The 25,573-nt window shown below is 45.9% G+C and overlaps 13 protein-coding genes across 13 annotated transcripts; 4 read left to right on the top strand and 9 right to left on the bottom strand.

The window, feature by feature from the left end:
* Positions 1-1,570: 1,570 nt before the first annotated feature.
* On the bottom strand, positions 1,571-2,288 carry FPOAC1_002530 (uncharacterized protein; the record flags this gene model as incomplete). Its single annotated transcript, XM_044847108.1, has 3 exons — positions 1,571-1,661; positions 1,715-2,002; positions 2,062-2,288. 3 exons carry the CDS (start codon positions 2,286-2,288, stop codon positions 1,571-1,573), a joined length of 606 nt encoding a protein of 201 aa, XP_044713024.1.
* A 2,241-nt stretch (positions 2,289-4,529) lies between these two features.
* FPOAC1_002529 (uncharacterized protein) lies at positions 4,530-4,899 on the bottom strand (the record flags this gene model as incomplete). Its single annotated transcript, XM_044847107.1, has 3 exons — positions 4,530-4,537; positions 4,585-4,650; positions 4,710-4,899. 3 exons carry the CDS (start codon positions 4,897-4,899, stop codon positions 4,530-4,532), a joined length of 264 nt encoding a protein of 87 aa, XP_044713023.1.
* Positions 4,900-6,310: 1,411 nt separating this feature from the next.
* Positions 6,311-7,408, top strand: FPOAC1_002528 (uncharacterized protein; the record flags this gene model as incomplete). The annotated part of the gene is made up of 1 exon (XM_044847106.1): positions 6,311-7,408. The coding sequence occupies one exon, from the start codon at positions 6,311-6,313 to the stop codon at positions 7,406-7,408; it is 1,098 nt and encodes a 365-aa protein (XP_044713022.1).
* Positions 7,409-7,847: 439 nt separating this feature from the next.
* FPOAC1_002527 (uncharacterized protein) lies at positions 7,848-8,701 on the top strand (the record flags this gene model as incomplete). The annotated part of the gene is made up of 3 exons (XM_044847105.1): positions 7,848-7,999; positions 8,060-8,302; positions 8,350-8,701. 3 exons carry the CDS (start codon positions 7,848-7,850, stop codon positions 8,699-8,701), a joined length of 747 nt encoding a protein of 248 aa, XP_044713021.1.
* A 175-nt stretch (positions 8,702-8,876) lies between these two features.
* On the bottom strand, positions 8,877-9,476 carry FPOAC1_002526 (uncharacterized protein; the record flags this gene model as incomplete). The annotated part of the gene is made up of 1 exon (XM_044847104.1): positions 8,877-9,476. One exon carries the CDS (start codon positions 9,474-9,476, stop codon positions 8,877-8,879), a length of 600 nt encoding a protein of 199 aa, XP_044713020.1.
* Positions 9,477-11,253: 1,777 nt separating this feature from the next.
* FPOAC1_002525 (uncharacterized protein) lies at positions 11,254-11,868 on the bottom strand (the record flags this gene model as incomplete). Its single annotated transcript, XM_044847103.1, has 2 exons — positions 11,254-11,606; positions 11,697-11,868. The coding sequence occupies 2 exons, from the start codon at positions 11,866-11,868 to the stop codon at positions 11,254-11,256; spliced, it is 525 nt and encodes a 174-aa protein (XP_044713019.1).
* A 1,310-nt stretch (positions 11,869-13,178) lies between these two features.
* Positions 13,179-14,333, top strand: FPOAC1_002524 (uncharacterized protein; the record flags this gene model as incomplete). The annotated part of the gene is made up of 3 exons (XM_044847102.1): positions 13,179-13,319; positions 13,366-13,500; positions 13,554-14,333. 3 exons carry the CDS (start codon positions 13,179-13,181, stop codon positions 14,331-14,333), a joined length of 1,056 nt encoding a protein of 351 aa, XP_044713018.1.
* A 127-nt stretch (positions 14,334-14,460) lies between these two features.
* On the bottom strand, positions 14,461-14,878 carry FPOAC1_002523 (uncharacterized protein; the record flags this gene model as incomplete). The annotated part of the gene is made up of 2 exons (XM_044847101.1): positions 14,461-14,747; positions 14,812-14,878. The coding sequence occupies 2 exons, from the start codon at positions 14,876-14,878 to the stop codon at positions 14,461-14,463; spliced, it is 354 nt and encodes a 117-aa protein (XP_044713017.1).
* A 243-nt stretch (positions 14,879-15,121) lies between these two features.
* FPOAC1_002522 (uncharacterized protein) lies at positions 15,122-17,966 on the top strand (the record flags this gene model as incomplete). The annotated part of the gene is made up of 2 exons (XM_044847100.1): positions 15,122-15,561; positions 15,611-17,966. 2 exons carry the CDS (start codon positions 15,122-15,124, stop codon positions 17,964-17,966), a joined length of 2,796 nt encoding a protein of 931 aa, XP_044713016.1.
* A 288-nt stretch (positions 17,967-18,254) lies between these two features.
* On the bottom strand, positions 18,255-19,595 carry FPOAC1_002521 (uncharacterized protein; the record flags this gene model as incomplete). The annotated part of the gene is made up of 1 exon (XM_044847099.1): positions 18,255-19,595. The coding sequence occupies one exon, from the start codon at positions 19,593-19,595 to the stop codon at positions 18,255-18,257; it is 1,341 nt and encodes a 446-aa protein (XP_044713015.1).
* Positions 19,596-20,499: 904 nt separating this feature from the next.
* Positions 20,500-21,585, bottom strand: FPOAC1_002520 (uncharacterized protein; the record flags this gene model as incomplete). The annotated part of the gene is made up of 2 exons (XM_044847098.1): positions 20,500-21,230; positions 21,279-21,585. The coding sequence occupies 2 exons, from the start codon at positions 21,583-21,585 to the stop codon at positions 20,500-20,502; spliced, it is 1,038 nt and encodes a 345-aa protein (XP_044713014.1).
* A 608-nt stretch (positions 21,586-22,193) lies between these two features.
* On the bottom strand, positions 22,194-23,717 carry FPOAC1_002519 (uncharacterized protein; the record flags this gene model as incomplete). Its single annotated transcript, XM_044847097.1, has 5 exons — positions 22,194-22,693; positions 22,748-22,931; positions 22,979-23,380; positions 23,428-23,442; positions 23,490-23,717. The coding sequence occupies 5 exons, from the start codon at positions 23,715-23,717 to the stop codon at positions 22,194-22,196; spliced, it is 1,329 nt and encodes a 442-aa protein (XP_044713013.1).
* A 1,042-nt stretch (positions 23,718-24,759) lies between these two features.
* Positions 24,760-25,114, bottom strand: FPOAC1_002518 (uncharacterized protein; the record flags this gene model as incomplete). The annotated part of the gene is made up of 2 exons (XM_044847096.1): positions 24,760-24,843; positions 24,998-25,114. 2 exons carry the CDS (start codon positions 25,112-25,114, stop codon positions 24,760-24,762), a joined length of 201 nt encoding a protein of 66 aa, XP_044713012.1.
* Positions 25,115-25,573: the final 459 nt, after the last annotated feature.

Here is a 25,573-nt window from a genome sequence, read left to right as displayed (position 1 = left end):
AGACTGACAAGATGGAGAGTTTCGTCGGGGTTGGACTCCACATGTACGTCGAGGTCGTCGGCGAGAGTTACTGTCGCACTTGTGTAAGTTGTGTGGTCATGGGGAGGAAAGACGTATCATACCTTGTAGTTGACTATCTCAGCGAGTGAAACGTCCCAAACATGTGAACCCCATCCGTACTTCATCATGAAGGAGAAAGAGATAAAGTATCCCAGGGCAGCGTTCCATGATGGAGTGATTAGCACTAGTATGCGTTAAAATGGTAGCTAAACAGGTTATGGTGTTATTAACAAGCACAGGCACGTACCAATATCAGGCTCCCATTCTTTGACCACCAAGACACTTGTAACATAACGAAGAGCAAGTAAATATCGCCGAAAAGGATTTTTATGGCCAAAACGATAGTCGTTGTAAATTGCGCGCCAGAAAATGACCTATCCAGAGATATAGTATGCAGGGATTCCTTTGGGCCATGACACCTCAGGCGATGCAGCCAGATGAGGCTGTTTTTGCCATGGCCGAAAGATATTCTGCAGCTATTATGGATCACAAGACTTTTGAGTTGCTGGGGGTGTAGGTGAAAGAGAGTTTTGTCTGATGATTAGATAATATAGATGACACGACAACTGCATTACGGCTATGTTCTATCCAAGATTCCAAGTACCTATCCAATCCGAGGAGAGGGATGGCTTTGACTAGTTCTATGCTGTGCGACATCAGTATATGGTCAAAGCATGCATTTATACTGAATAATTCCGAAACATGGCATAATTCAACACATATTAATTCGTGGCTGAGTTTGCATTCCAAGATACTCCCTGCCATAAAGAGACAAGCTTTCAGCCATCAAGCAAGGCACAGGGGGGATGTCGGATCACGGAGTCCGTCCTCGGTAGATGGGTTCTGTTATGGATTCCACTGCCGATGTATGGCTTCTGAAAATGGTTTAGTTGAAGGAGGATTTGTTCTGTCAAATCGAGGCACAGCAAGTCTAGCCATGTTTAGAAAGAGAGCACGAGGTGTTGAAGAATGTGATGGCAGATTAAAACAGAGCCGCATGCGGCAGCTCCCGTCAGGTCAGGGACAGACGGAAACAAAAACAAAGTGTGGGTGGCCAAAGCCAATAGCAAAAGCAAAAGCAACAAAAGTCGTTGAGACAAAGTGATGAAAGGTTATGCTTAAAAACAGAGTTTGGGGCTCAATTGATGGCTGATGATGCAAACAAGTCATTGTACGACCGACACGAGCACAGACAACAAACAGACTACCTACTAGTCTAAGACTCAGTAGGCGACCGGATAATACGGATCACAAAGAGCCTGAATGTGCGTCATCAAAACGTAAACTTCCCGGTTGGTGATTGCCGACGGCTTTCGGCTTGCTCAAAATGGCTAACTAATTACTTGGTAGTGCCATAAACAAACTTTGATCGGGCCGTGGTAAGTACAAATATTTATTTATTTATTTATTTAATTCTAGGGTATCTATATGTAATTAATCGTTATACAAAGCAAAAGTCATGACGACATTGATGTCTGGTCTGGTCTGTGTGTAGGTAGCCATCTCTAAATCAGGCTTCTTCAATAGGGTCATAATACTCGTCGACGGGTTGTCGGGGACGCTGCTCAAGCCAGGACGATGTCGCAAAAAGAAAGGTAGCGCTGATGATGTCAGTACATAAAATAACACAGAGAATTAATTGATGGGTGCTTACATTATTCCTGCTCGGCACAATGCTGTGGCTTTAATGAGACGAATGCCAACTTGGCAGATTGGCTGGTGCATGTCCAAATCATCCTCTGGGTCGCACGAAATGTCGCTAGCCATGAGAACAACCATGGTACCAGTGACAAAGGGACTGATGAAAAGAAACCAGAACCAAGCTCGTAGGCACTTCTCTTTGAAGATGCTGTTTGTCTCGTTGTCGGTGCGGAGGGCTGTGTAGATAAAGACTGCGACAATACTGAGGACTTCGACGATGCTAACAAGCGCAGCCAAAATACTGTACAAGTAAGTCAGCGACATGTTGTGGATTGATGGGCAATTGATTCACCAACTTACAGAAAATCTGGAGCCTCGAATAAATTAATTCGGGTAAATGGGATACAGGATATGATCATGCTCACGACCCATGGCAGCGCAAAGGCGACAGGCATGAGTCTATTGGCAAAGAGGTGTCGTAGATCCATTCTGTCTGCTTCCAGAGGTTGGAGACCCTTTGAAGAGGATGGGAATTGAGACCGACAAGAGGCCGTCTTTTCGTTTTTGCTGTCCTGCCATGTCGGCATGTGGGTTGAAGAATTGACGTGTTGCGAATGTTCCATTGCTCCCACTTTACCGATTGGACTGAGTTTCGTCTTAGTGAGGCAGCAGTCTAGTTAGTTACGGTATAAGTATAGACAGACAGAGAAGTAAATAAATAAACGAACAAGATCTGCAGAAACAGCAGATGGCTTGACCTTTAAAGAGGACCTTGAAGAGAGAGACGACCCAAACGGGCGCAACCCATTTCAACCACCACCCAAACCAAACCAAACCAAACCAAACCAAACCAACCATCGCTATATCAAGCCCCATTCGGGATACAAGAATTGGGGGCTGGACTAACACTAACCGAAGAGATTCTCTGCAGTGACGCACGTGCAAGAGATAACAAGTCGAGAGCAAAACGCCAAGGGCGTACACATGGGACAAGGGATTGGATACAGTGCTACAAGCGGTAATTAGTTATCAGGTATAGTGGTCTCCAGTGGACGTCATATGCAAGGTACATGCATCAAGCCCCAATCACTTGGACCACATGGGCTAAATCAAGACCATTGGGCCGCTAACAGTCTCTTTAGCCATCTTGGTGAAGCTAAAGGATACCAAACAACAGGTTTGCTTTTAGACGACTTTGATCAGTTTGTCACATTCCGGCTTTCTTTTTCTTTCTCTTTGGTGAGGGGTTTGGATGATGACTCGCTTAGATCCTTGTACTGACTTGGGATATTCTCGGATGCGTGCGGAATGACTTACCACAAGACCATTCAGTCACTGCCGTTCGCGTGGAAGAGAGAGGGGGTGATTGACGCCCGCTATCTTGGCATGCTGCACAAAGGGCGATCAACCGCTGTTAGTCTGGGGGTAATCTACTCTACTCTACTCTGCCTGTTCCAGGCTGGATGTCCATCACCCGAGAAATAATGACTGTCATGTAGCTATAGACTATCGTGCTTATTATTAATTAATTATCAATTAATTCATTGGACGGTTCGCTAATATTCATCTCTCTCGAGACAATTGATCCGGGCTGTCGCATTGCTGCGTATCTATCCTTATCTGGTCATTCCTCACAAGGTAGCATCAAACTCACTGAATGCGGCCGTTCAACCGGTCTCCGACGCTCCGTCAACGGTTTGATAAGCTTTCAAAAGGTAGAATAACCGTTTCCGTCTTCACCGGTGTCACACTTTGGTCATGATAGCTGAATGCAAGGTTTTTCCATGCTGTGCCACCGGAGCTTTCTTCCTACCGAAATCTGTGAGTGAGATTTAGGGTAGATACAGATGTGAAGACATGCCCGTCAGCATCTCCACTTTCTCTCCCACAATCGATAAGCTATCAGATAAACAGTAATCGACAATCGATAGTTAATCGATAACGATAATGATAAGCTCCGCTCTTGTCCGTCTTCACGTGCAAATCAATTAAGCAAGCATTCCATTCCAGAGTTATTCCCGAATAGACACTGGAGGCTCTAACCGAGTTTGAATGTATTAACGACGAATTATAAAGGATAAATTTAAATTGATCATAGATATACAGGCTAGAGTTTCACCTTCCACATAATTCTATATCCATTATCTCGGTAGTTGAGTATACATTCAAAGTGTAAGCGTACGAAATGTTTTCACCAAGAGATATCGAACTGGGTTTACCAAGTTCAATTCTATCGTCACTCTAAGCTTACTCTCGGCTATATGTCTTGATAATTCGGATGATTTGATGCATTGCAGGAATGGGAAATCATGTAGCAACATGTATTTAAATACATGTTTCCTATACTACAAATTTAATCTCTCGCAGGAGATACTGCCCATAGGCCTAAACCAAACCAAACCAAACTTCGCTTTGTCCTCTGGGTATCATCTTCGTATATCGTCATTAGTTGCTTTGTCTATGTGGTATGTGCACTGATTTGCACAGCGGACAGTCGGGATGGTTTCGTCGAAGCCACGTATCAACACATCTGGTGTGAAAAACATGATCGCATCTCAATCTTTGAAAGTGTTCCTGGTTCCCCAATGTTTGCAAACAAATCCCACTAGAACAAAATTAGTATTGAATTACGGGAAAGCCGGCGAGAACGTACCAGACTTCCGATGCACCGAACTGAGTTGTGTCTTTCTTTCTCCGCCACCACCGGCACTTGTGTCTTTGTAATGAACGTCCTGCCTCTAGTGTCGTCCATTGGAAACCTTCTCTTGATCTTCTTCTAGCCGTTCTGGATGCCAAGCGGCCATGGCCGTATAGTCTGGGGAATTTAACTAGGAGGCTTGTTGAAGTTAGTAGGGAGCATGAAGTTTGGGTGAAAGAACATACATGACTGTGCATAATATGAGCATAATCCCACCAAAAAGGAACCACGGTAGATGTACTGTTGGAGCCCTGTTGGGAAAGTTTAGTTTCTCATTTCAATGTTGTGGTTCCTGGGTTAATATACTGACATGGTGGATCTGCTCTATATGTGGTGTTGAGATTGTAGGTACCGAACACTTCCATACCCCACCGCCTCGTCCGTATGCAGTTTTTGGACAGGTGGTATTTGGATATCAGGTAGCTGTATGTCGAAGAGTCATCAATGTTGACGTATCTGGGTCTGTGGGATAATGCACTCGACAGAAGACAACACAACATGCGGCAAGGCTGAAGTTGAAAAGGATGACGGAGGAAGCATCTAAAATTTCTGCCGGCTGGCTACTACCCCCAATATCAACCAAGGGATCATCTGCAACAGACGACAAGAAAGCCAAGGGAGAGCCACGCCAGCACTGCCACTTGCCAACAAGAACTAAACCCAACTCAGACACTAGCGAGCTTTGCCCAGAGTTTTCCAAGATCCCCAAAAGATGATATCCCCGCGACAGCCCTGGACCCCCAAGCGTCAAAGAAATGATCAAATCACTGACCATGACAAACGATATTGATGACGCGTTCGTGGGACCCCTTTCTAAATACAAAGACGGGGGATTTTCCGATACTCAAACTCTGTTTCAAAGATGGGTTTTTCCCCTCAGACCTATAAAAATATGACTGGGTTCTTCGTAAAATTGTGGATGCGCCAAGGGTGCTCATAATCTTGGGCCCGTCTGCCAAGTCGGCATTGTGTAGGATATCCGGTATTAATTCTAGGCAGTGGGAAATAAAACTTTTTTCTCAATTGCATGATCCTTTGGTCCGAGATATGACTACAGCCTGCATACCATGGGTTTGGCTTGTTGAAGTATGACCACCCAACTAGTCTAGTTGAGGATATATATAATGTCCAGACACAACTGTGTTTCACTCTATTGTTAACCACTACCCAAGCGCAGCGCATTATTTTTATATACCCTAAAACTTAGGCCGCCAAACTTTCTGTTACCCACAGGTTTCCAACTCTCTATTTTAGATATATACCTAGAACAAGAACTCTCCTACCTAATACGCGACACGATGTTTGAAGGTTTCTGAGGCGTAAGTCCCGAGGTATACATATAAAATTAATTCAATGATAAACGCAGTTTCTGAACCTAAATGCTAATGAAGGTCCGGTCTATAGGTATATATCGTGACTCATAAAGTTAGAATCACAATGATTACCATAAAGCTCTTGTTCCTTCCAAAGGTTAGTTGTCAAACACTTCCGCGACATGATGTTGAATTGTCGTTATACTATGGATGTAGTTGATGTCTTGATATTATATCAAGTATCTACAAGATTGGAATGTGTCAGTCTGTGGTTTTCTGGGATCTCTAGTAGACATATTTTGACACAAAAGCCCATGATAATCAATGTAAATAAATCCACAATATACAATTTTGAATACACACATTTATTTCAAGGTAATCAGATAGATACAGTTTCTCAAACCTTTTGACAGTGCCATTTCCTCAGAACAAAAGCTAAAAGCGGCAGATAAAGTTTCAAGAGGAATATAAATATTTGCCCATCTGATGCAAATCTCGACACTCTTGCTACCTCACTACCTCACACTCAACACCAGACTGCCACACAGTTTCCAAGACCGCATCGGTTCTCACTCTGGCCATACGAAAACCCTGCACAATGGCAAATATCGCCCATCTCAGCCCGGAAATAAAACTTGAGATCATCAAGTACTTGGACTTGAATGATATTTCTACGCTCTTCGAAACATCTCCTCTATTTCTACAACTTATCAACACCCACCGCCATCACCTACTCAACTCAGATGTCAACGACTTGAAAGATGGCCTCCTAGGATACGATTCGCCCATGTGCCTATCAGCATTGCGGCTCCGCTCCAGGCATCCTATTGAACCCCCATCAACAGAATCAGAGATGAGAGAAGCACAGCGGGCTAGTCTCCATCTTTATCGCCACGGAAACTCTAAACTTTGTCTATCTACAGCCACCGGGTTCTCACTCGTATACAGCGTACGCCGACTCCTTGTCGAAGCAAATTGGATTGCGGATAGTTATGCACCTCAAGCATGGTGTAAGAGACAAGGCTCACCCAGCACAGAGACTCTGGTTCTCTCCGATGATGAGAGGAGGCGGCTTATTAAAGCTGCGATCCATTTTGAGGCTTATTGTCGAATGTTTTTTGTACAAGAAAAGATCCTGTTCAAGGGAAGTACATCAATTCGCCAGGCTTTCTTCAAGGCTTCACGTGAAGATGGCGTAAAACGTGGGGCATTCTACTCTATCGCATATCATGTCTATGACCAATACCTCACGATGATCAGCAACGTTTTCGCTAATATGTCGATATTAGGGTCTCTGACCCAAGAGCAGACAAAGCAGACAGACCGTTGGCAGAGACAAACAGGAGTCGAGATGATAGACTTTGCACAATATCTCACGCGTCAAGGCCTCAATCTGTTACATAAACTGCAGTGCATGGACCTATCAGCACAAGCAGAATTCATGCTGGGACGATTCTATAGAGTGTCCCAAAGCCAAGACTTGTCGGTATCTATGGCCAGCAAGATCGACCTTTATGAAAAGGGAACTACGGAACCTCGTCCGTGGTATCCATGGGAAGGTATTGAGTGGGTCTCTTTTCGAACTGAAGCCGACTGGGGAATGGGCAACTTCTTTTGGGATAGGGAGCGTGTGGAGAACCTTGGGGGTTATCCGGGCTCGAATTCTATCCGTTGGGATGAGGACGGGGACTGGTAAGAATTTTAGATTCTATGGGTGTGTTTGAAGAGGGTTAATGCCATAGGTATTATAGCCACCTACTCAACGGCCTTGGTAGAGAGTTAGGTTATCTTCTCTTTATTGATATCGACTATGAATCTAGCTAAGGGAATCTGACTTGATTGTGTAACGTGATCTTATCCTTGGGTTCTGTCCTGACTCATATCTATTGATTTTCTTTATACCTACCTAGTCTGGGATATTAATTGACAGCCCCACCAGGCGTATTTCACTTAAGATGGTTCGATATCAGTTTAGAGGAAATATCCTCTGCCGATCAGCATCTAGCGAGGCTCTTAGTTGTGTGACATAAGCATCTAATTTAATTTCTACACCGCTAAACTAAAACAACGCGCCCCCAACCAATCCCATTTCTTTCTCCTCCATGGAAAAACTCATACTCGCCCTATCCCGACCAATGCTTGGCGACTCCTGCATGAGTCTGGATCCAGATCCATTGAAGAAGATGGCGGCGACGATTAAAGATCCACAACGTATCGTTGAGATACGGGAAAGCGATATACCCGTTCCCTGGTGCGATGACTTTGGCAAGATGATAAGCGGGATGAAGTCAGTTTTAACCCCACCAAACCCAACACACGCGATATAGGCCTAACACGCGTATAATAGCCTGAATATCAGCAGTTCTCCCGAGCTCAATGATTACAAGCTTGGGGTCATGAGAAAATTACGGGCTTTCAACGACGACAATATCCCTGATGATGCTACCCTCGCTTCTATCAAGATGAAACGAATGGCACTCGCCAAACAAATGGTAGGCAAAATGGGTAAAGGTGTTGCTATTGAACCACCATTCTTTGTTATATGGGGTTGCAACACCTTTATTGGCAATGGAGTTTACATAAACCGAGAGTAAGTCTTGACAAACTATCTCGTGACAACGCTAATCCAAGAAACAGAACCTCGATTTACGACAATGCTCTCGTCAGCATTGGAGACAACGTCCTCATCGGACCAGGAGTATGTATCTGCACCACAACACACGCGACAGATGTCAAAGGACGCCAAGAGGCACAAGGCACTTCATATTCCTTGCCAATACGTATTGAAGCAGATTGCTGGATCGGCGCTCGAGTAACTATCCTCCCAGGAGTGACGATTGGGAGAGGCTCGACCGTGGCTGCGGGCGCAGTCGTCCACAAAGACGTTGAACCAGAGACATTAGTGGGGGGTGTGCCAGCTCGGTTCATTCGGAGTTTGAAGGATGTCCCAAAGGATCCAGAGGTTGAATCGATCGATGATGATTTATAGGCAGAAGGCCTCAATATGTATGACTACGGCGGTAACGAGAAGTGGGAAGGGGTGAAACGGATGCGGTCCGATAAAACATTAATAGGGGGACTTGAGATTGAAAGGGCATAATTCCTAATCATGTAACTAAATCTGACGCCCATGATAACAACTACTAATGGTACATTCAACATATCTAAGCGCCCAATACTGCACTAGCAACCTCCCCAACCACTTCGTCAATAACTCTGGCCAACTCCTTCGAGGCCACAGCAGACAGCAGCACCATGGCAGTAAAGAATTCGTCCCCAGGTACATAGATACTCAGTTGTTTCTCACCAAAGCTCATAAGCCCTGCATTTCCGTATTTTGCAACTTTATTCCCTTGTCGATCATACAACTCAAAGCCTGTTCCTGTGTATTGATTGGCTTTCCACTTGAATTTGCCCATGTGCGTATCAAACGACCAACTCCCTGTCATGGAGCTGTTTTTGATAACCATGGGCTGATTATGCACTGATAGATCAACCGTTGATGTGCTTATGTGCATCGAGGCTACTGCGATGGTGTTTTCGGGGGCTGGAAAACCACGATGTAAGGCAAAGTTGGGATTACCCGAGCGCTTAGATATCGTGTATAGTGGAGGTGCATCCTTTGGCGAACTGGCGGGTGTAATGACAAGGAGATTGTCATCGTTTGGGTGTGGTCGGACAACAAGTGATTGAGGGCCATCATTGGGAGAGACACCTTGGGGGCTAGATGACCCATACAAGACTTTGTTCAAAAGTTCCCTCATGATGGAGTTCAAATGTGGAAGGAGTAGCGGTAATGAAGATTGGTTGTTTCGTATAATAATTTTATTGAAAGATATAACCTCAAGGCCAGGACGGGTTCAGATCACATTTATATTCGATTTAAGGATATGATGCAAAGATGTCAGTTTAGTGTTTAGTCAGCTGTATTCCCAAAATGGCGGAAAGCCGCGACTGAGGCTGTGCGTACAGCTGAGTGTGGGATCTTCATAAACAAAGCTTAACTAAAGCTTGATGCTTATTAAATTCGCGACTAGGGGTGTGGGTAGCGTTACTATCATACTGTCATGTTCGTGCTACTCATAGTCCTCTGTTGGCCTGGAAATACCTATTAAATAGATAGATCAATTCAATATGGTGGATGGAAAGATAAACAACTACCCAAAACACAGATAAGTCATTGCCCCTATCCTCGTAAAGACATCGATGTACGAAGCTTGCCCACCTTTCTGCATATAGCCTCCCACAGCGGCCCAAGCCCTCCTTCCGTTCCATCCATTGCCATAGATGGGACCGACTTGTCACAAGACCCGTGCCTTGATACTTGAATGAGGAAGAGTTGCTTTGTAACATATGCTATGTCGGGATGACTGTTTTCAAGAATCTGTTGAGATAAATCTAGAGCGATTTGACATAGTGACTCGGCTTCGTTATATCGACCCTGTAAGCCGTTATGACACGCAAGTAATATCGTGGGGTCAATTGTGTCTGGATGTCTCCCTCCAAGTACCTCCTTTGCATGACTCAATGCTTCAATCAATATCTCTTCACCTTCTTTGTACTGGCCTCGCATAATGTATATTTTCCCAAGCAATGACATCAATTTAATACAATTGAGGATAATTCCCATCCAACATGTTGCATAGACGGGACTGTATCTGGGTGCTCCTCTCCGAGCACTTGTCGTCGGATTTCCAGTACCTCTTGTTGTATCCTTCTGCCTCTACCTAACCTTTATATATTAAGTTATGTTACCATATTATCAGAGGAGTGGTGCAGTGGGAATCCGCTCCTAAACAAACCTATACTCCTACAAATAAACCTAATTCTCTAAAAACCGCTCCTATAAATACTCACCCCACTGCACCGCTCTTCTTTTTGCATTTTATAGGTTCGAACCCCATTAGTCGTATACCTTGGGCCCTGTCGTATTGGCCCTGGATGGTCTCACATTGCGCCCATGAAGTAGGTCCCCTCGCAGTTGGACATAGACTATCCACCACTTGAAGTGTTTTGCCACTCTACAATGCCTCGCGCCCTTTGATCTGTTGCAAGGACTGTCTAGACTAGTGTCTTGATTGAACTTCTGATTTTCAGGTTATATCGCATAGCCTCTTGGGCGAGCTTATGCATCCCGTAGTGTCGCTCGCCATCATCTGTTCGACGAAGGTTGAGAAAAGAATACTCTTCTAGCCGCGCTACAGCTTGCAGAACCTGAAGCTCTGAAATCTGGATGGCTGGGCCCTCTTCATATTCATTAAATAATACGAACAGTTGCTCTCGGCCCAGATCTGCTCTGTCGAAATCTTCCATGTCTCAAGCACACTTCTGGTCGGCGATGCCGGTCAGCATCGCTCACTCCAAGTACATCCCATCGAGACTTTCCTTGTTTCAGGTAACCCAGATACTCTTTGACCGTCATCAACAAACGCTTCATGTATGCTCCTGCTCGGGAGATGGCCAGCGGCAGGTACTACAGTTCTTCTAGGAGGGCATCGAGATCCGTCTCTTTTGACGTTTCGGGAGTAGTAGAAGAATTCTCTAGTATTCTCTCAAGAAGACGCCTTGCTTCATGGATCGCTCCTCAACACTGCGACGCGCTGCCACTAGCGTGCCTGTAATGTGGCCATCTCGACTAGTCCAAAGCACCGTATCTTGCGGAGCACACGAGATACTTCCACACACGTTCTGATTCTGTTGCTCAGTCTCCTCTTCTGTCTTCACTTGTTGGCCGACTCCAAACATACTCGGGTTGTCGGCGTTGTCAATGATCATCAGCCAGTTCGGACTTGATTCAATTGCAGCTCGTACTGCATCAAGAAGATGTGTCGCGCTGAGCTTATCATCAATCCCGAGCTTCTTCCCAATGGTCTTGTAGTCGGCCGAAAAGGTGGCTTCACTATCAGCATGGACTCAGTAGACACAACATTCTGGGTCGGTATCGCATCGTCGATAGGCATAGTTAAGGGCAATCTGCGTCTTACCGGAGCCTCCCAAGCCCCAAAGTGCAGCACTGCAAGATTCTGGTGTTGATGGTAGAAGGTCATCTAATCTCTTCATAAGATCCTGGCGATAAACCAGATCTTCATTACGGGGATAAGGAATAGCGCGGATCACCCCGGCAGGGTGTAGGGCGGGTGGAGCTGTAGTGGACATGGTTGTGGATGTCTTCCTGGTGGATTCTGGTGTCGCTATCGAATACGTTGTAACTGATGTCACGCCGTGTGCTTCCTCGATGTACCGACATGGTGATATCGGTTCATCAAGGCATTGTCAACTACCTACTTGCACAAAGGGTAAGCAAAAGTGATCTCCGAGGAGATACTCAATGAGGATGGATTTACAATCAGGCTGTAGAACTCATGCCTAACTATCAAGGCATCAAACGCTGCTTGCTGGCTCCGTACTAAGTAAGAGAGGGCAGAGGCTGTGACAAGGCATGGCCATGGTGGCAATGTGCTGCCACAGGGCTGAGCTTCTAGGTACATGAGATAGAAGCGCCGATCTCGGGGTAATCGACTACAGTATGCCTTGGATCGACAGAGTCAACTGTCAAATCAGATTCAGTAATAGATAAACCTCATTATTAGAAACTTACTATGTATGTAGGTACCTTGAATCTCATTGACTTGGCTCGTAACTCAACACTATTCCCAACATGGAAAAACGCTGCGCTCCATCTCATCCTTCAGTGGAGAATGTCCAATTAGATTGTCCATATTCAGGCTCATACCCTTGTCTCCTCTTCTCCAAGGCTGAACCCCCTGCTTGCGTACTTCTCCAAAATCAGCCTTTTATCCCCATCACTTCACTTTATACAAAGCGGGGGCCATCAAGTGAAAGAGAAAGGAAAGAGACAAGACAAGTTTAACTAAATACCAACTTGATCCACCGTCAGAAACTATACTCTCAATTCAATCTTGACTCTTTTGGGATACATCGACCGCTGACTCCAAAATGCCCGGTGTTCCGTCTTACAAAGGCTGCGATGCTTGTCGAAAGCAGAAGAAAAAGGTAAATCATCAGAGAAGTATCAGAGACTAACGAGTTAACGACGTAAATAGTGTGACAAAGCTCAACCGAGATGCGCCAGATGTGAAAGACTGGATATACCCTGCGTAAACGTGGGGAAACAGCGCTACAAGTTCAAGATCCAAACCCTACAGCGTGGATCATCATCAAGCTCGACGCCTCAAATTGTCGACACCGATGGAGAAACGTCGACCTCTTCTAGTTCGCAGAAGTCGGTATCGCCGTTTCTCTTTCAACAAGCTCTGGTCAAAGTGCCGAGTAATAAGACAACTACTGTCACCCATACGTTAGTATCAAGACTGGAGATTACAGACTTGCGATACGACATCACCTGTTATGGAGATTTTCTGCGGCATATCCCAGCGAGACTAGGGAGGAATGAAGCTCTCGATGCATCTGCTGATGCCTTGGCTACCACATTCTCGACACTTCATATGCCACAGGGATATCAGACGATTGATGCATTGACCAAGTACGGTCGCGCCATCAACTCTTTGAGGTTGTGCCTGGATAACCCCGTCAAGGCCAGGATGCCCGAGACGATGTGTGCTGTATATCTCATCATGATCTGCCAGGTTCGTTATATGCTTAGAATTCCCAATCAGCACTAACATTCTGCAGGGTTGGCTAGGCAGAGACGACGATCCATGCACGAGCCATGGTCAGGGTCTGGCATATCTCCTCAAAGCAGCAGCACGAGAGAACTGGAAAGCTGGTTTCGAAACAGACATGGTCCTTACATTCTGTGTCCCAGTGGTATGAACGCTCACTTTCTCTTCCCTTTGGAATTTCGACTAACAACTTCTAAGATCATAGAAAGCATCTCAAACCCCAAAGTCAAATTAGAAAAGTGGTTCTGGGACATGCTTGACAACTTTAAAAAGAACAACCCCCCATCCACGGCCGAAACAAGACAAGCACAACAAGATGGACAAGAATCAGGGGGTATTCCAAGTCTTTCGATACGAAACTTGGGAAGACTGCCCGACTTTATCAACGACCCTGAGACGCATCGTATGGAGATAACGTGTGCATATCATAGATTATGCCGAGACCTGCGCAAAGTAGCAGAGATTGTTAGAGCTGTGACATGGGAACCTGGATACTCTCCCACGCCCATGCAACTCCGACTGTCACGTTCGTACAACTCTGCATACTCTGTCATGCTCACGGTTCTCGTCATAATGAACTGCCTCATGCAAGCCTTTGACCCCTACAATCTCGCTCTCGTGGGTGAAGCAGCACTCTGTTCTTCAGAGGTGGTATCCATGGCACGAAACATCAGTCAGTACCGACCGCTTGGGGCAAGTCATGTTCCGTTGGCGCTCGCTATCGCGTGGGCCGCTACTGAAGAAGAGGGTCTGAAGACGCAACTGTATGACCTGCTAAGCGAGTATCAACAGGACTGGATGGTGACACGGTGGGAAAAGGTTGGATTTTGGTGGATGGATAAGTTTGCCGAGTTGAGGGAAAGATTGGCGCCTAGGGTGGTTTCTCCGGATGACGAGGATATATTGATCCTTGAAGGTGCGGGTGTGGGTTTAAGTCACCGACCCAAGCAACCTGCCGAAGAGTGTTGTGTTATGTAGAGGGTTTGGTGTCTATATATAATGACAGAGAGAATGAATAAGCTTCAGATGTGAAATTAGATTCGATGACCGTGGCGAGTGTTAAAACCAGTGCTTTGTACTGGAAGACGGTCGTCTACCCGGATTATCAGTTTTTCGAATGGTTGTGTGGATATGGCTTGGTAATGCTTGAAAGACACCCCGACGTAATAAAAAGAGGAATCAGGACGAGTAAAAAGACAATGAGAAGTCCCAAAAGGCCATGGGGAGTTGTAAACAGAGGTCGAAAAAGCCTTGACAGTGGGTTGTAGATGAGGAACATGAAGACTGAAACAGGCACTCGTATCCAGACTCGCTCATCTTGGGTAAGTGGGATCTCTTCTAGTCTTCCTGACATCTGTCGTACTTCGTTATAGAAACCATCCTCCTCAGTAGCTGTGTTAAAGTGGAGTTAGCTTGATCAGCCGGTAGTGTGTCTCGAGTCAACGATAAAACTTACCAATGTCGTTGTGAGGCCAACGGGAGGTGCGCACAAGCGGCGTAGTGCTTCCCTTTGTTCTGAACATGATTTTCAGGAACTAATGCCTGAGAACTTATTTCCCAATATTTCGAAAGGATGTAACCAAATGGTTCACGTTGTGAACTGGGAACGCGGGTTCTCAGCCCCGAAGGTCAGTCAGCCTTGACATGGTTCTGCATCGGTCCGTAAGATGTTCCGGTCAGCAAGGCAGATTAATGTGATATATCGTATATCTCAGCCCAAGCCTCACTTTAAACATGAACTAATTTATTAAATTCTTATCGAAGCAATGGCTGAACTGGCTGCGATAGCTCTGGTTGGAAACATACTTCAATTCGTCGAGGTGGGGATCAAATTAACCAGAACCGCACAAAGAGCGTACAAGTCCACTTCAGGCCTTATCCAAGAAGACGAAGAGTTTCTTGCCAATACAGAACGTCTACAAACGCTTGTCGGTCTCATCGATCAGAGTCAACCAAATCCTGAAGATGCTCGACAGGCTAGCATCGATGAGAATTTGCTCCATACAGCCAAGGCCTGCGACGAATACGCTTTACAGCTTGAAACTCTTCTGGGCTTCCTACGTCGGAGACCCGGAGAGTTAAGGGCATTGGAAGCTATACGGACCATGATGCTTCGACGGCTCAGAAATACAGAGATTCAAGCCTTGGAAGGAAAGTTGATCAATGTGCAAAAAGGCCTGTTGCTTGCTTTGACAACTTCGTCACAGTCAGTCCAAGAAAGTCGCATGAGTTAACACTACTAACTTCATTTACAGTTCCCGTCAATCGTCAGCATTGGCTGCGATACGTAAATTAAAGCAGCAGAATGCAGTGTTAGAAGCTAACACAATAACCAAGCTCGAATCCATTGAATCGCTCATTCGAAGTATCGATCTAAAGAAAGAAGGCACAAGTAAAGCTACCAAGATAGCCATCTCACATCTAGACAATCTTGCAATCGAAGCACAACGCGTCAAGAAGCATCACGATTTTCTCAAAAGTCTTCGGTTCCGGGAGATTAAGCAACGGCATAGCGCTATTCAGGACCATCACAAAGCCACATTCAATTGGGTCTTTACTGAAGGAAAAACTGGTTTTCGGGAGTGGCTTGAGGAAGGAAGTGGCTTTTTTTGGGTCAAGGGCAAAGCTGGAAGTGGGAAGTCAACATTGATGAAGTTCATCGCCACTCACCAAGATACACAATCGCTTCTCGGCAACTGGGGAGGTGGTTGTAGAGTCGTTACGGCTAGCCATTTCTTCTGGAATGCGGGCTTGTCCATGCAAAAGTCACTCACCGGATTGTTCCAAACGATATTGTATCAAGTTCTCAGAGAATGTCCTGAACTTATTGACATCATTGATACGCCCCATCAAGATTCGTCGACCAACTATAACCTTTATGATGGTTGGGATGATAAGTCTCTTTTCCGAGCTTTTGAACAACTTTCATCTCAGGAATCACTGCCACTGCGCTTTTGCTTCTTTATCGATGGTCTTGATGAGTACACTGCTGGAGCACATCGTTATACCGGGACTTTTGAGGAGCTTCTCAGTCCGTTACGAGTTCTTGCTTCGTCTCCCTCCATCAAGATTTGTGTCTCTAGTCGGCCTTGGGATGCTTTCGATCGAGAGTTTAGTAATGTCAAGTGGAAGCTACAACTCGAGGATTTGACCAGGGAAGATATACGACGCTACGTAAAGGAGGAACTAGATGTCGATCCAAAGTTCCAGGAGCTCTCCGAGATGGATCCGCGGTGCTCTGAGATAAAAGACACTATTGTTCAACGCGCACAGGGCGTTTTCCTATGGGTCTACCTTGTGGTCAACTCTCTCAAGAGAGGACTGATGAAGGACGACAACTACGCAGATCTGCAGAGTCGACTAAATGAGCTTCCCGATGATTTGCAGAGATATTTCGAGCACATGTTGCAGACTATCGAGACCATTTATTGGGACAGCACTACGAGGATCTTCAGAGTTGTTATTGCAGCGGAACAAGCGTTGCCTTTGCTTGCCTTTGAACTTTTAGACCGCGAGATGGACGACCCCGATTATGCTTTGACGATGCAAGCAAGTACATTAACAGATGTTGAGAGTGAGGCTATCTGTAAGCGATCGAACACGAGACTTAACGCTCGTTGTGGTGATTTGCTCTATGTCACTGTAAACCCAACAGAGACTGGGCTATTCAAGAGCCAAGTTGACTTTTTGCACCGAACTGTGAGGGATTTCTTCCTCGACACGGGTGTTATAGACGATATGATTCAAAAGCGCCCTACAGAGACGTTTGATCCTCACTTATCACTTTGCAGGATTATGCTTGGTCTCAACAAGGTCATAGTTCCCAACAAGAAATCATCTCAGGTTTATAATCAACTCTACCTCGTTGCCGATGGTTTGATGCATTATGCACGACACGCCGAAGATACCTTCAAAAGACTGGAAGGGGATGGGAAACCTGAGCTTCACGAATCAAGTCTCAAGCAGATCTTCAAGATCCTTGATGAGCTGGACCGCACTAATTGCGAAGGCTTAAATCGACCCGGGGTTCACTGGACCAATATGAAAGACGCTCCTCAAGGCACATTTCGAGAGGGGCACAATAAGACGTTTCTGGCTGCGACGATACAAGCTCGGTTGACTTTATATACCGCAGACTATTTACAAAGGAACCCGTCTGAGATTCGCCAAAAGGGTGGTCGTCCTTTGCTAGACTACGCCCTTCGACCAAAGATGGTAACGCCTCTCCAGATTATTCACCTAGAACAAGGCCCTGTGTTACCCATTGTTGAACTTCTCCTAGACATGGGCGCTGATCCAAACGCGGGGATATACATATACGAGAGCAAGACACCGTGGGAGTTATTTCTGGGGACATGCCATCAGCATGCTCGCTTAGATAACAGTTCAGAGTATTTGGATGACGATATTGGGAGTGCTATAGAGCTCATGATACAACGGGGGGCGCGAGTTCATGGGACATTCCAAGTTTCAAGATTGAAATCTCTGAGCCTGACGGATATTCTGGACGGAATTCGGTTGCCGCAGCATTTTAGGAGTAGGATTGATGAGGCAGTTAAGAGTACGAAGCAAGAGGGGACTTATCTGTCCCGCATATTTGGGTGGTATTAACTAATGGGTTGGAGGCATTTGTAGCGTATTCCCACAACTTGTCTTGTTGCTAATGCATAGAGCTCTGCCTAAGCCATTACTACCAAAGTCAAGACTCTGTACCTAACGTTCTACATTCACAAGATGACGACACGAATACACAACCGACGGTATATCTACATTCAGATAGATGACCGTTTCATGACTTAAAGTAATGTCAAATCTGGATATATCATTCAGTCCATACCTAAACTCCACCATCAAACCATATCGTATTGTACAAGAAATGAAGCCTACCCCCACAAACACCTAAGCAGATGGTCCACCAACATAAATCGTCAAAGTCTCTGGTTCTCCCGAGACAACGCCTGAAGCATTTTCATTTCCATCGGGATTCACATCATCATACGGGAACGCATACCCCTTGCCATCAACCTCGTAAGAATGCACGATTCGACTGTAGTGGCTTGTAGGGTCACTCTTGTAGTACATCTCCTGTCCCAACTTAGGCTGCATATCACCACCGTCGGAAAGAAGTGTAGATCGCACAAAGGCAGCACAGAGGCGAGGAACAACGGCCGCGTGAACACCGTTGTCACCTTCTTGGACCGTGAAGGGTCCACTGTTGCAACCCCAGATATCCTTTGTGTTGGGCTTGGCGTATCCACGGTTGTCACCATCGCAGGTCAGTTCCTCGCCTGTGACTCGGCATTTAACCTCGCCTGCTTCAGATTGCGTGTTGATGATGAGGTCTTGGTTGGTGTACTTTGCCCAGACGTCATTGACGTATGTATCCCAGTAATCTCCAAATGTGATGGGTTCAAGATCATATTGGTTTCCAGGAGATAACACTCGAACTGGCTTGCCTTCGGCGTTGGCAATACACATAAATGTCCAAGCTCTTCCGTCGGCGTCTTTTTGCTTGACGAGATCGTCACAGATCTTGCTAACAGCACCGGACTCGAGACCGACACATGATTGCTCGCTTCCGTCCTTGAGAGCGAGACCCATGCCAAGAGGAATTCCCACAAAGTCGACATAACTAATGTTGGCATAGAGAACACCGTTTGTGTATGTAAGCTCAACGAAACCCCAGTCCACGCCTGCACTTGGATCTTGAAGGTTCGTAACAGAAGGCTGAACGAGGCCGTCACCACTTCCGATATCTACCACAAAGAAGTGAAGATCATCGTTGGCGAAGTAAACGCGACCGGAGCTCATGGATATGGGAATCGTAAAGTCTAGTGTCTGGCCCTGTGGTGGAAGAGGGATGGCGATGTTGTCCTTGATCTCCACGGGTTCTTTCGCCCCGCCTGATTTAGGATATACGAGGCTTCCATCAGCTCCGATGAAAACAACAGTGCCATCAGAGTCCAGCCCTGAGATGTAGGCTCTCACGTTGCCGCCACTGAAGTTATTCACCAGCTTCAGTGGTAGCGAAGCAGGTTCGGCACGGCGAGTAAGAACGCGAGTTTTGTTGTTTGGGTATGTACCGCTGAGTAAATTGTCATCTGATATTTGAATCTTTCCGGGGTTCACTTTGAGGAATCCCTCGGGTGTTGTATCGTGACGACGAAGGAGCGACGAAGATTGCAAAGGAGCGGATAGAACTGTGCCAATAAGGCCAGCCAAGAAAAGGAATGAACGCATTCTGTCAAAGAATGACTTTTAAAAAAAATGGTTAAAGGAATGAATGAAAAGAAACGAAACTGAGCTTTACAGAGTGGAACGGCATTGTGGTTGACCAGACTGTTATATAACTACGAATTCACAATCATTAAGTGTTTCACGAAACAAAGGATTCACAGGGACAATCTGATGTTCATCAGGGATGAAGCAAACTGAAAATGGAGAAGTTATGGTAAAGATGCATGAAATAAATAGGGAGTATCGAAAATGTTTGACATATATTTGAGGGAAGAGGCTCAGTATGTGCGCTATGTGAGTTGATTCGTCAGTTGGTGGAGGAGCTAGGATGGGTTTGAAACAAGGGTCCTATGAAAACTCAAACACTTTTGTTTTGGAGGATCAAGAGTCCATGCTCCTTTCATCTCGTCCTAGGACCAGTCAACGGACCGAATCCCCGGTTTGTTTTCTCCGAGGGGATGGATTGTTTCAATGAGTCTTTATTGATAGTTGAGCATTAATACAGGTTTGATATAGGACTGGCGGCGGTTAGATGTCCAATAAACAACACCTCAACCAAGGAGTGACATGCGATTGCATACTTTAATTGTTTCGTAATGGTTAGTTCTATACACTGGTTAATCTTCTAAAAGGATGAAATATGAATACAATAATCATCTCGTCGTTTGTAGGATCGAACCTGAATTGTGCTGCGTTTCAGACTGTCAGCCGCTAAACGCACGTATTCATGCGTTGATGATCCCACGACATCAATTGGCCTGTGCTTGCGATCCTACTATCACTTAATAAGATAAGCATCAGTTAACACGTAACAAAGTCGAATGAACCCGGAGCTAACATCGCCACCTTTGCCAAGATTAACATTGCTTTTGCTAACAAACCTAAACCAAACTTCAATTCTTAGATATTACAACTTGCTCTGTTTGATCAGATGAGCATTGACGGGTGAAATAGCCTTGCCCGTCTTATGAAATGATAGAATATTCTCCATACCCAGCTTCTCGAATCCAACATGTGAATCCAAGGACGCACCCGCGTTGTGCGACAGTAGCTCCACGTTCTTCATCTTGATCAACTCAGGGCTGATGACAGGCTCGTGCTCAAAAACATCCAGTCCTGCGCCTGAAAGATGTCCACTCTGAAGAGCCTCTACAAGATCCGCCTCGTTGATGAGTTTTCCACGTGCGATGTTGACCAGCTTGGCCCCCTTCTTCATCTTTGCCAGACCCTCCTTGTTGAGTAAGGCCTCACCTGCAAAGGGTGTCGCGACAAGAACGCAGTCTGCTTCTGCGAGCAGAGTGTCTGCCGACTTGTGATAGACTGCTCCGACGGGTCCCTCGATACTTCTGGGCATTTGGACTACATCGTTGTAGAGGATCTTCATGTCAAGTGCCTTGTAGGCCTTTTCTGCGATACGTTGACCAATTCGGCCGAAGCCGATGATGCCGAGACTAAAACCGCGAGGATTACGAGATACAGGTGCAAGATTGCGTTGGGCATCTAGGAACTGCTCGCTTGAGCCGGAGCGAGCAGCGATGCTGGACCAGCTTAGTTGGCGGAAGACGGAGATGATGAGCCAGATGGCGGCGTCTGCTACAGACTCTGTACAAGCAGCTGCGGCGTTGCAATATGTGATGCCTATACAAGTTAATATCTGTCCAAGCATGTCCTGGTGTGTATACATACCTCTCTTGGCAAGGGTAGCAGTATCAACCCAGTCAAAGCCTGCTCCAGCGCTGGCATAGACTTTGCACGAGGTGGGCAGCAGAGAAATCAATTCCTCATCCCAATTGCCCATCTCACCGCCTGTGTTCCAGAATGGTCTGTAAATAGCAAAAAAGTCGCCAAATGTTTTGTTCTTGAGAGCTTGGATGAATTCAGCCCGAGGCATGCTATGCGACCGCTTGATGTCAAAGTTGGATTTGAAGGTGCTGTACAGATCGTGGTTCCATTTTATATCGTCGCCGAGCTGGAGGACAATTGGTTTGGCCATTTTGACTGAAAATAGAATTGGTATAAGGTAAGAGGTTAGAATGAGGTTCACAGGCGGTTGAATGGAGTTGAAGATGTATGAGATGAGATAAATCATCAGATCTACCTATGTTTTATGTAGACTCGGGCATTCGGCCGATGGAGTCTGTTGAGAGAATGCCGTATCTGAATAGCCTAATCTTGAGCGACTGTCCGCTGTAGCGACTACTTTACAGGGTATTTCTGGCCGGGGTAGACCCATAGAAATGAGGTTTAGACGATGTGGTATTGGTCAGAAGACTTCCCTAACGCTAATGTCGGGCTTCTCGCCGAGTGGAAGGACGTCTGCAATGATTCAAGAGTCTGGGGTAAATGGAGAAGAACGAAGAGAATGTGTATCATCTCTTCTGACGCTCATTGTTCTCCGAGTCTTGAAATCGCATGTCGGATATCTAGTTTCTTAATATCCATGTCTTGTTACTGAGTTGATGGAATTATTTGTCGGACATTACTATCGCGCAGCTACTCCAACGCATGTCTACCAATTTCTCATCGAGATGTGATATCCAGGCTACATTATCATGACAAAACTCAACACAGATGATTGTCCAGCTATATACCTTATCCCATTCAATCCTTCTTCTGAATCCTAGGGAAACTCAACCAAACACCAGCAACAACAGTGATCAATGCAAGAATGATAGGCTGTAAAACACCAACACCCTTGGAATTCGCAATAGCTCCAATCGCAAATGGAAAGATGGTACCACCGGTACCACCAATAGCCATAGCAAATCCAATAGCAGACACATGGATCTTAGCTGGTAGAAGCTTAGCAGTCACCATGACCGCCCCAGGAAACATGGGCCCCAAAAAGAAGCCTAAAAAGGCGACAGCAATGGCCGAGACTATGAACCGAGGAACCAACCAGAATAGAAGTTGTAAGCCGATACAAATTACGAGGTAAATAGATAGACATAGTCTCTCACCGAAACGCTCTGTCACAAAACCTAGACATGCACGTCCGAGAGCCATGCCTGCCCAGAATCCAGTGCCAGATGCACCAGATGCATATGCTGAGGCTTTCCGTACGCGTAGCATGAATGTGACGATCCATCCACCTAGACCGACTGTAGATATATAATTAGTAGTGTTCCAAGATTAGGGAAAGATGAATGACTTACCTTCGACTCCCATGTACGCAAAGAAGAACAACGAGCAGAGCCATGTGACTTTGGACTTGAGGGCCTCTCTTGTTCCAGCGCCACTATCTTCTGATTCATTGACGTGCTCGAGCTGATAAACAGCGCCAGTCTTTTGCCAGAATGAAACAGTGAGACCAATCCATTCCACCACAGTAATTCCGATCTACCAGATATCAGTTTAGTACTTGACTTGGATCAAAAAGTACTCACCATGACATAATAAAAGGTATACCAGGGCAGGTCATAAGAAACAACCATTGATGTGGCAATAAGCGGTGAGAACAGCGCCCCAAGGGAATACGAAGCGTGCAAGAAGCCCTGCACGGTATTGGCCTTGTCCATGGCACCCACCCATGCGCAAAAGCACGCATCCGTGAGACCGTTTCCAAACCCGCTAAAGATATTGCAGACAACAAGAACCGGGTACGGAGGGTGCAGAGCCAGGGCGACAAAGGTGATGAGATGACAGATGGGTGCCATGATAGCGACACCGCGCTGGCCAAAACGCATATGGATTCGTGCATTAGTGAAAGCGGCGACTGAGTAGCCGGCGAAGGGAGTGAGGAAGATGAGGGAGATGATTGTGTAGCTTAGATCGTAATATCTTTCGAGCTGTTGTTTATGTCAGATGGTTTTGATGCATTCACGAGTTGACATACATATGGGATCAAAGCCTGTGATAGTCAGTACAGTTCAATCAAGGGGTTTGAGAGATACGTACACCAACGGCTGCATCGTTCATACCAGCGATGATAAATGACAAGAAAGCAAACCCGAGCTTTGGCATGTTCCCTTTGGGATAGTTCCACCTCTGTGCCTGTGTCTGCGCATATGGAGGAGGTACATCGTCAGGCGGTAAAGAAGGCTGCTCCTCAACGGTGTCTTTTCTACGTTCATGTAGAGTTGTGAGCTCAATCGACTCCTGAGTTTGTGTGATTGTTGTCGACATGACTGATGAATGATATCTACTGTAAGCAAGACGATGGAAGAAAAGAAATCAAGCTTTTCCCGACCTTCTTGGCGATATTTATCAGTCCACAGGCAAGGATCTGCGGGTGGAACGGATAAATAATAAATGTCTTGTTTGCGCCTTGTAGACCTGTAAATGGAAATTGTTCCAGCGAGGATGATGGTGATAACGCGGGGTTTTGGTGGATGCGATGCTTATTTCAGCACGCTATGCTCGTTGGGGCAATTGTCGGGGGGGGAGGGTTCCAGCTTCGCTGTTGCGGTCCGTCGGATGCACTTTCCGTAAACACATTCCGCTCATGTTCCGCTTCTATACAGATTAGTAGGTAGGTAGGAGATATCTTGAAGGCCTCAGATGGTCGTCTGACAGCAGATGCTTGATATCTTACCATAGGGGAAGAGGGGGGTTTTTAAACATGCCCAGATGACAAAATTAGGCTGTCGACACCATGTTGGCAGTACCTATATGGTGTATTAAATTCTGATATCTTGTATGTACCTTTAACACCCAGTCAACAGCCTTAAATTGTCATCTAGGCATGTTTAAACCCCCCCCCAACCCGCGATGGTAGGGAAAGGATTATGCTAGGTACCTGCCTGCCTGCCCGGTCTAAAATAACATTCTACGACTTCCCTAAAACCCAAGGCAAGTGAGCCTGTGACTCTTGCAATGAGGTTTAGCTGCAGCTTCTGACAGGCGTACCTTCCTCACTACTAGTAATAGCTTTGCCTCTTCACCCGTCTCTCCCTCCCCATGTTTACTCTTTCTTTTCTCATCGCCATGATCAATAGCAAACTCTTCTTCTTCTCCCTCTCCTTCATCCAGATCAAAAGACAAACATTACCAACCACGTCCAAACATACTCTTAGGAAGTGCTTTCGAAGCCTCTATGCCAAAGCACAAACAAGCTGAAGATGCTAAGAAACAGCGAGAACTACGATAAAGAAGCGATACACACAGTGAGCAGAAGCAATCCAAAGACGAGAAAGCAAAAAGCCCCAGACCACACGGAATTTTCAGTCTAGTCCGAAGACTGGCTATCAGTCTCCCAATTGTCAAAACTCCTGTTTTCCGGATAGTGGTCATCAAAAGTCGTCGATGCGTACTGAACTTTATTGTCAGTCGCCTTGAACACGCACACAAATCTCAAATGTTGAATTTGCACTTTCACAGGCTCACTGTACCCATGACAACCAGAATATTATCGAGTGGCACGACATTGAGAATTGATAAGTAAGAAGAGAGAGAGACCCACACACAAAGAGAGCCAGAGAGCCAGAGAGCCAGAGAGCCAGAGAGCCAGAGAGTCCAGTTGCTGTTGAGCCTTGTGCCAACTCTGCTGAGATCATTCCAGCTTCAACTGAGCCATGAGCCATGACTTTTGAGTCCAAACATAGGTTTCTGCATCAGGGGTGGTGAAGGAAGGGCGACGAATGAAGAAAGTAGTTAACCCTCGCCTTTGAGGCCTCGAAGAAGCATAGACTTTTCCTCAAGGGCCGATTCTAAGCGCTTCTTCTACTTTCAACTGTGACGAATGCAACTTGTATGAGAAATTGAGTAAAGAACACACGCAATGGCGTCGTTGAATAGGTATGTGAAGTGGGTCTTCTCTATCAGATCGGCAGACTTTTCAAAATATAGTACATCAGATGATTCCTTACGCACCTCGGCGGCTGCTAAATCTCACGGTGCCATTTCTCAATTAGGTGCTATTTTGGGCCTCTATGCTATAGCATTTTCTCAACATCGCTAGATAGTAGCAGTGCCCACCAGGAAACTGAGACACAGCTATCATCGCCGTTGCAAGATTGGCTCCTTTACGTGCCAAGGTATGC

Source organism: Fusarium poae, chromosome 1 (assembly GCF_019609905.1).
Source record: "Fusarium poae strain DAOMC 252244 chromosome 1, whole genome shotgun sequence".
Lineage (NCBI taxonomy): Eukaryota > Fungi > Ascomycota > Sordariomycetes > Hypocreales > Nectriaceae > Fusarium > Fusarium poae.
The sequence above is the reverse complement of the archived record's forward strand: the minus strand, read 5'-3'. Positions and strand labels throughout refer to the sequence as shown.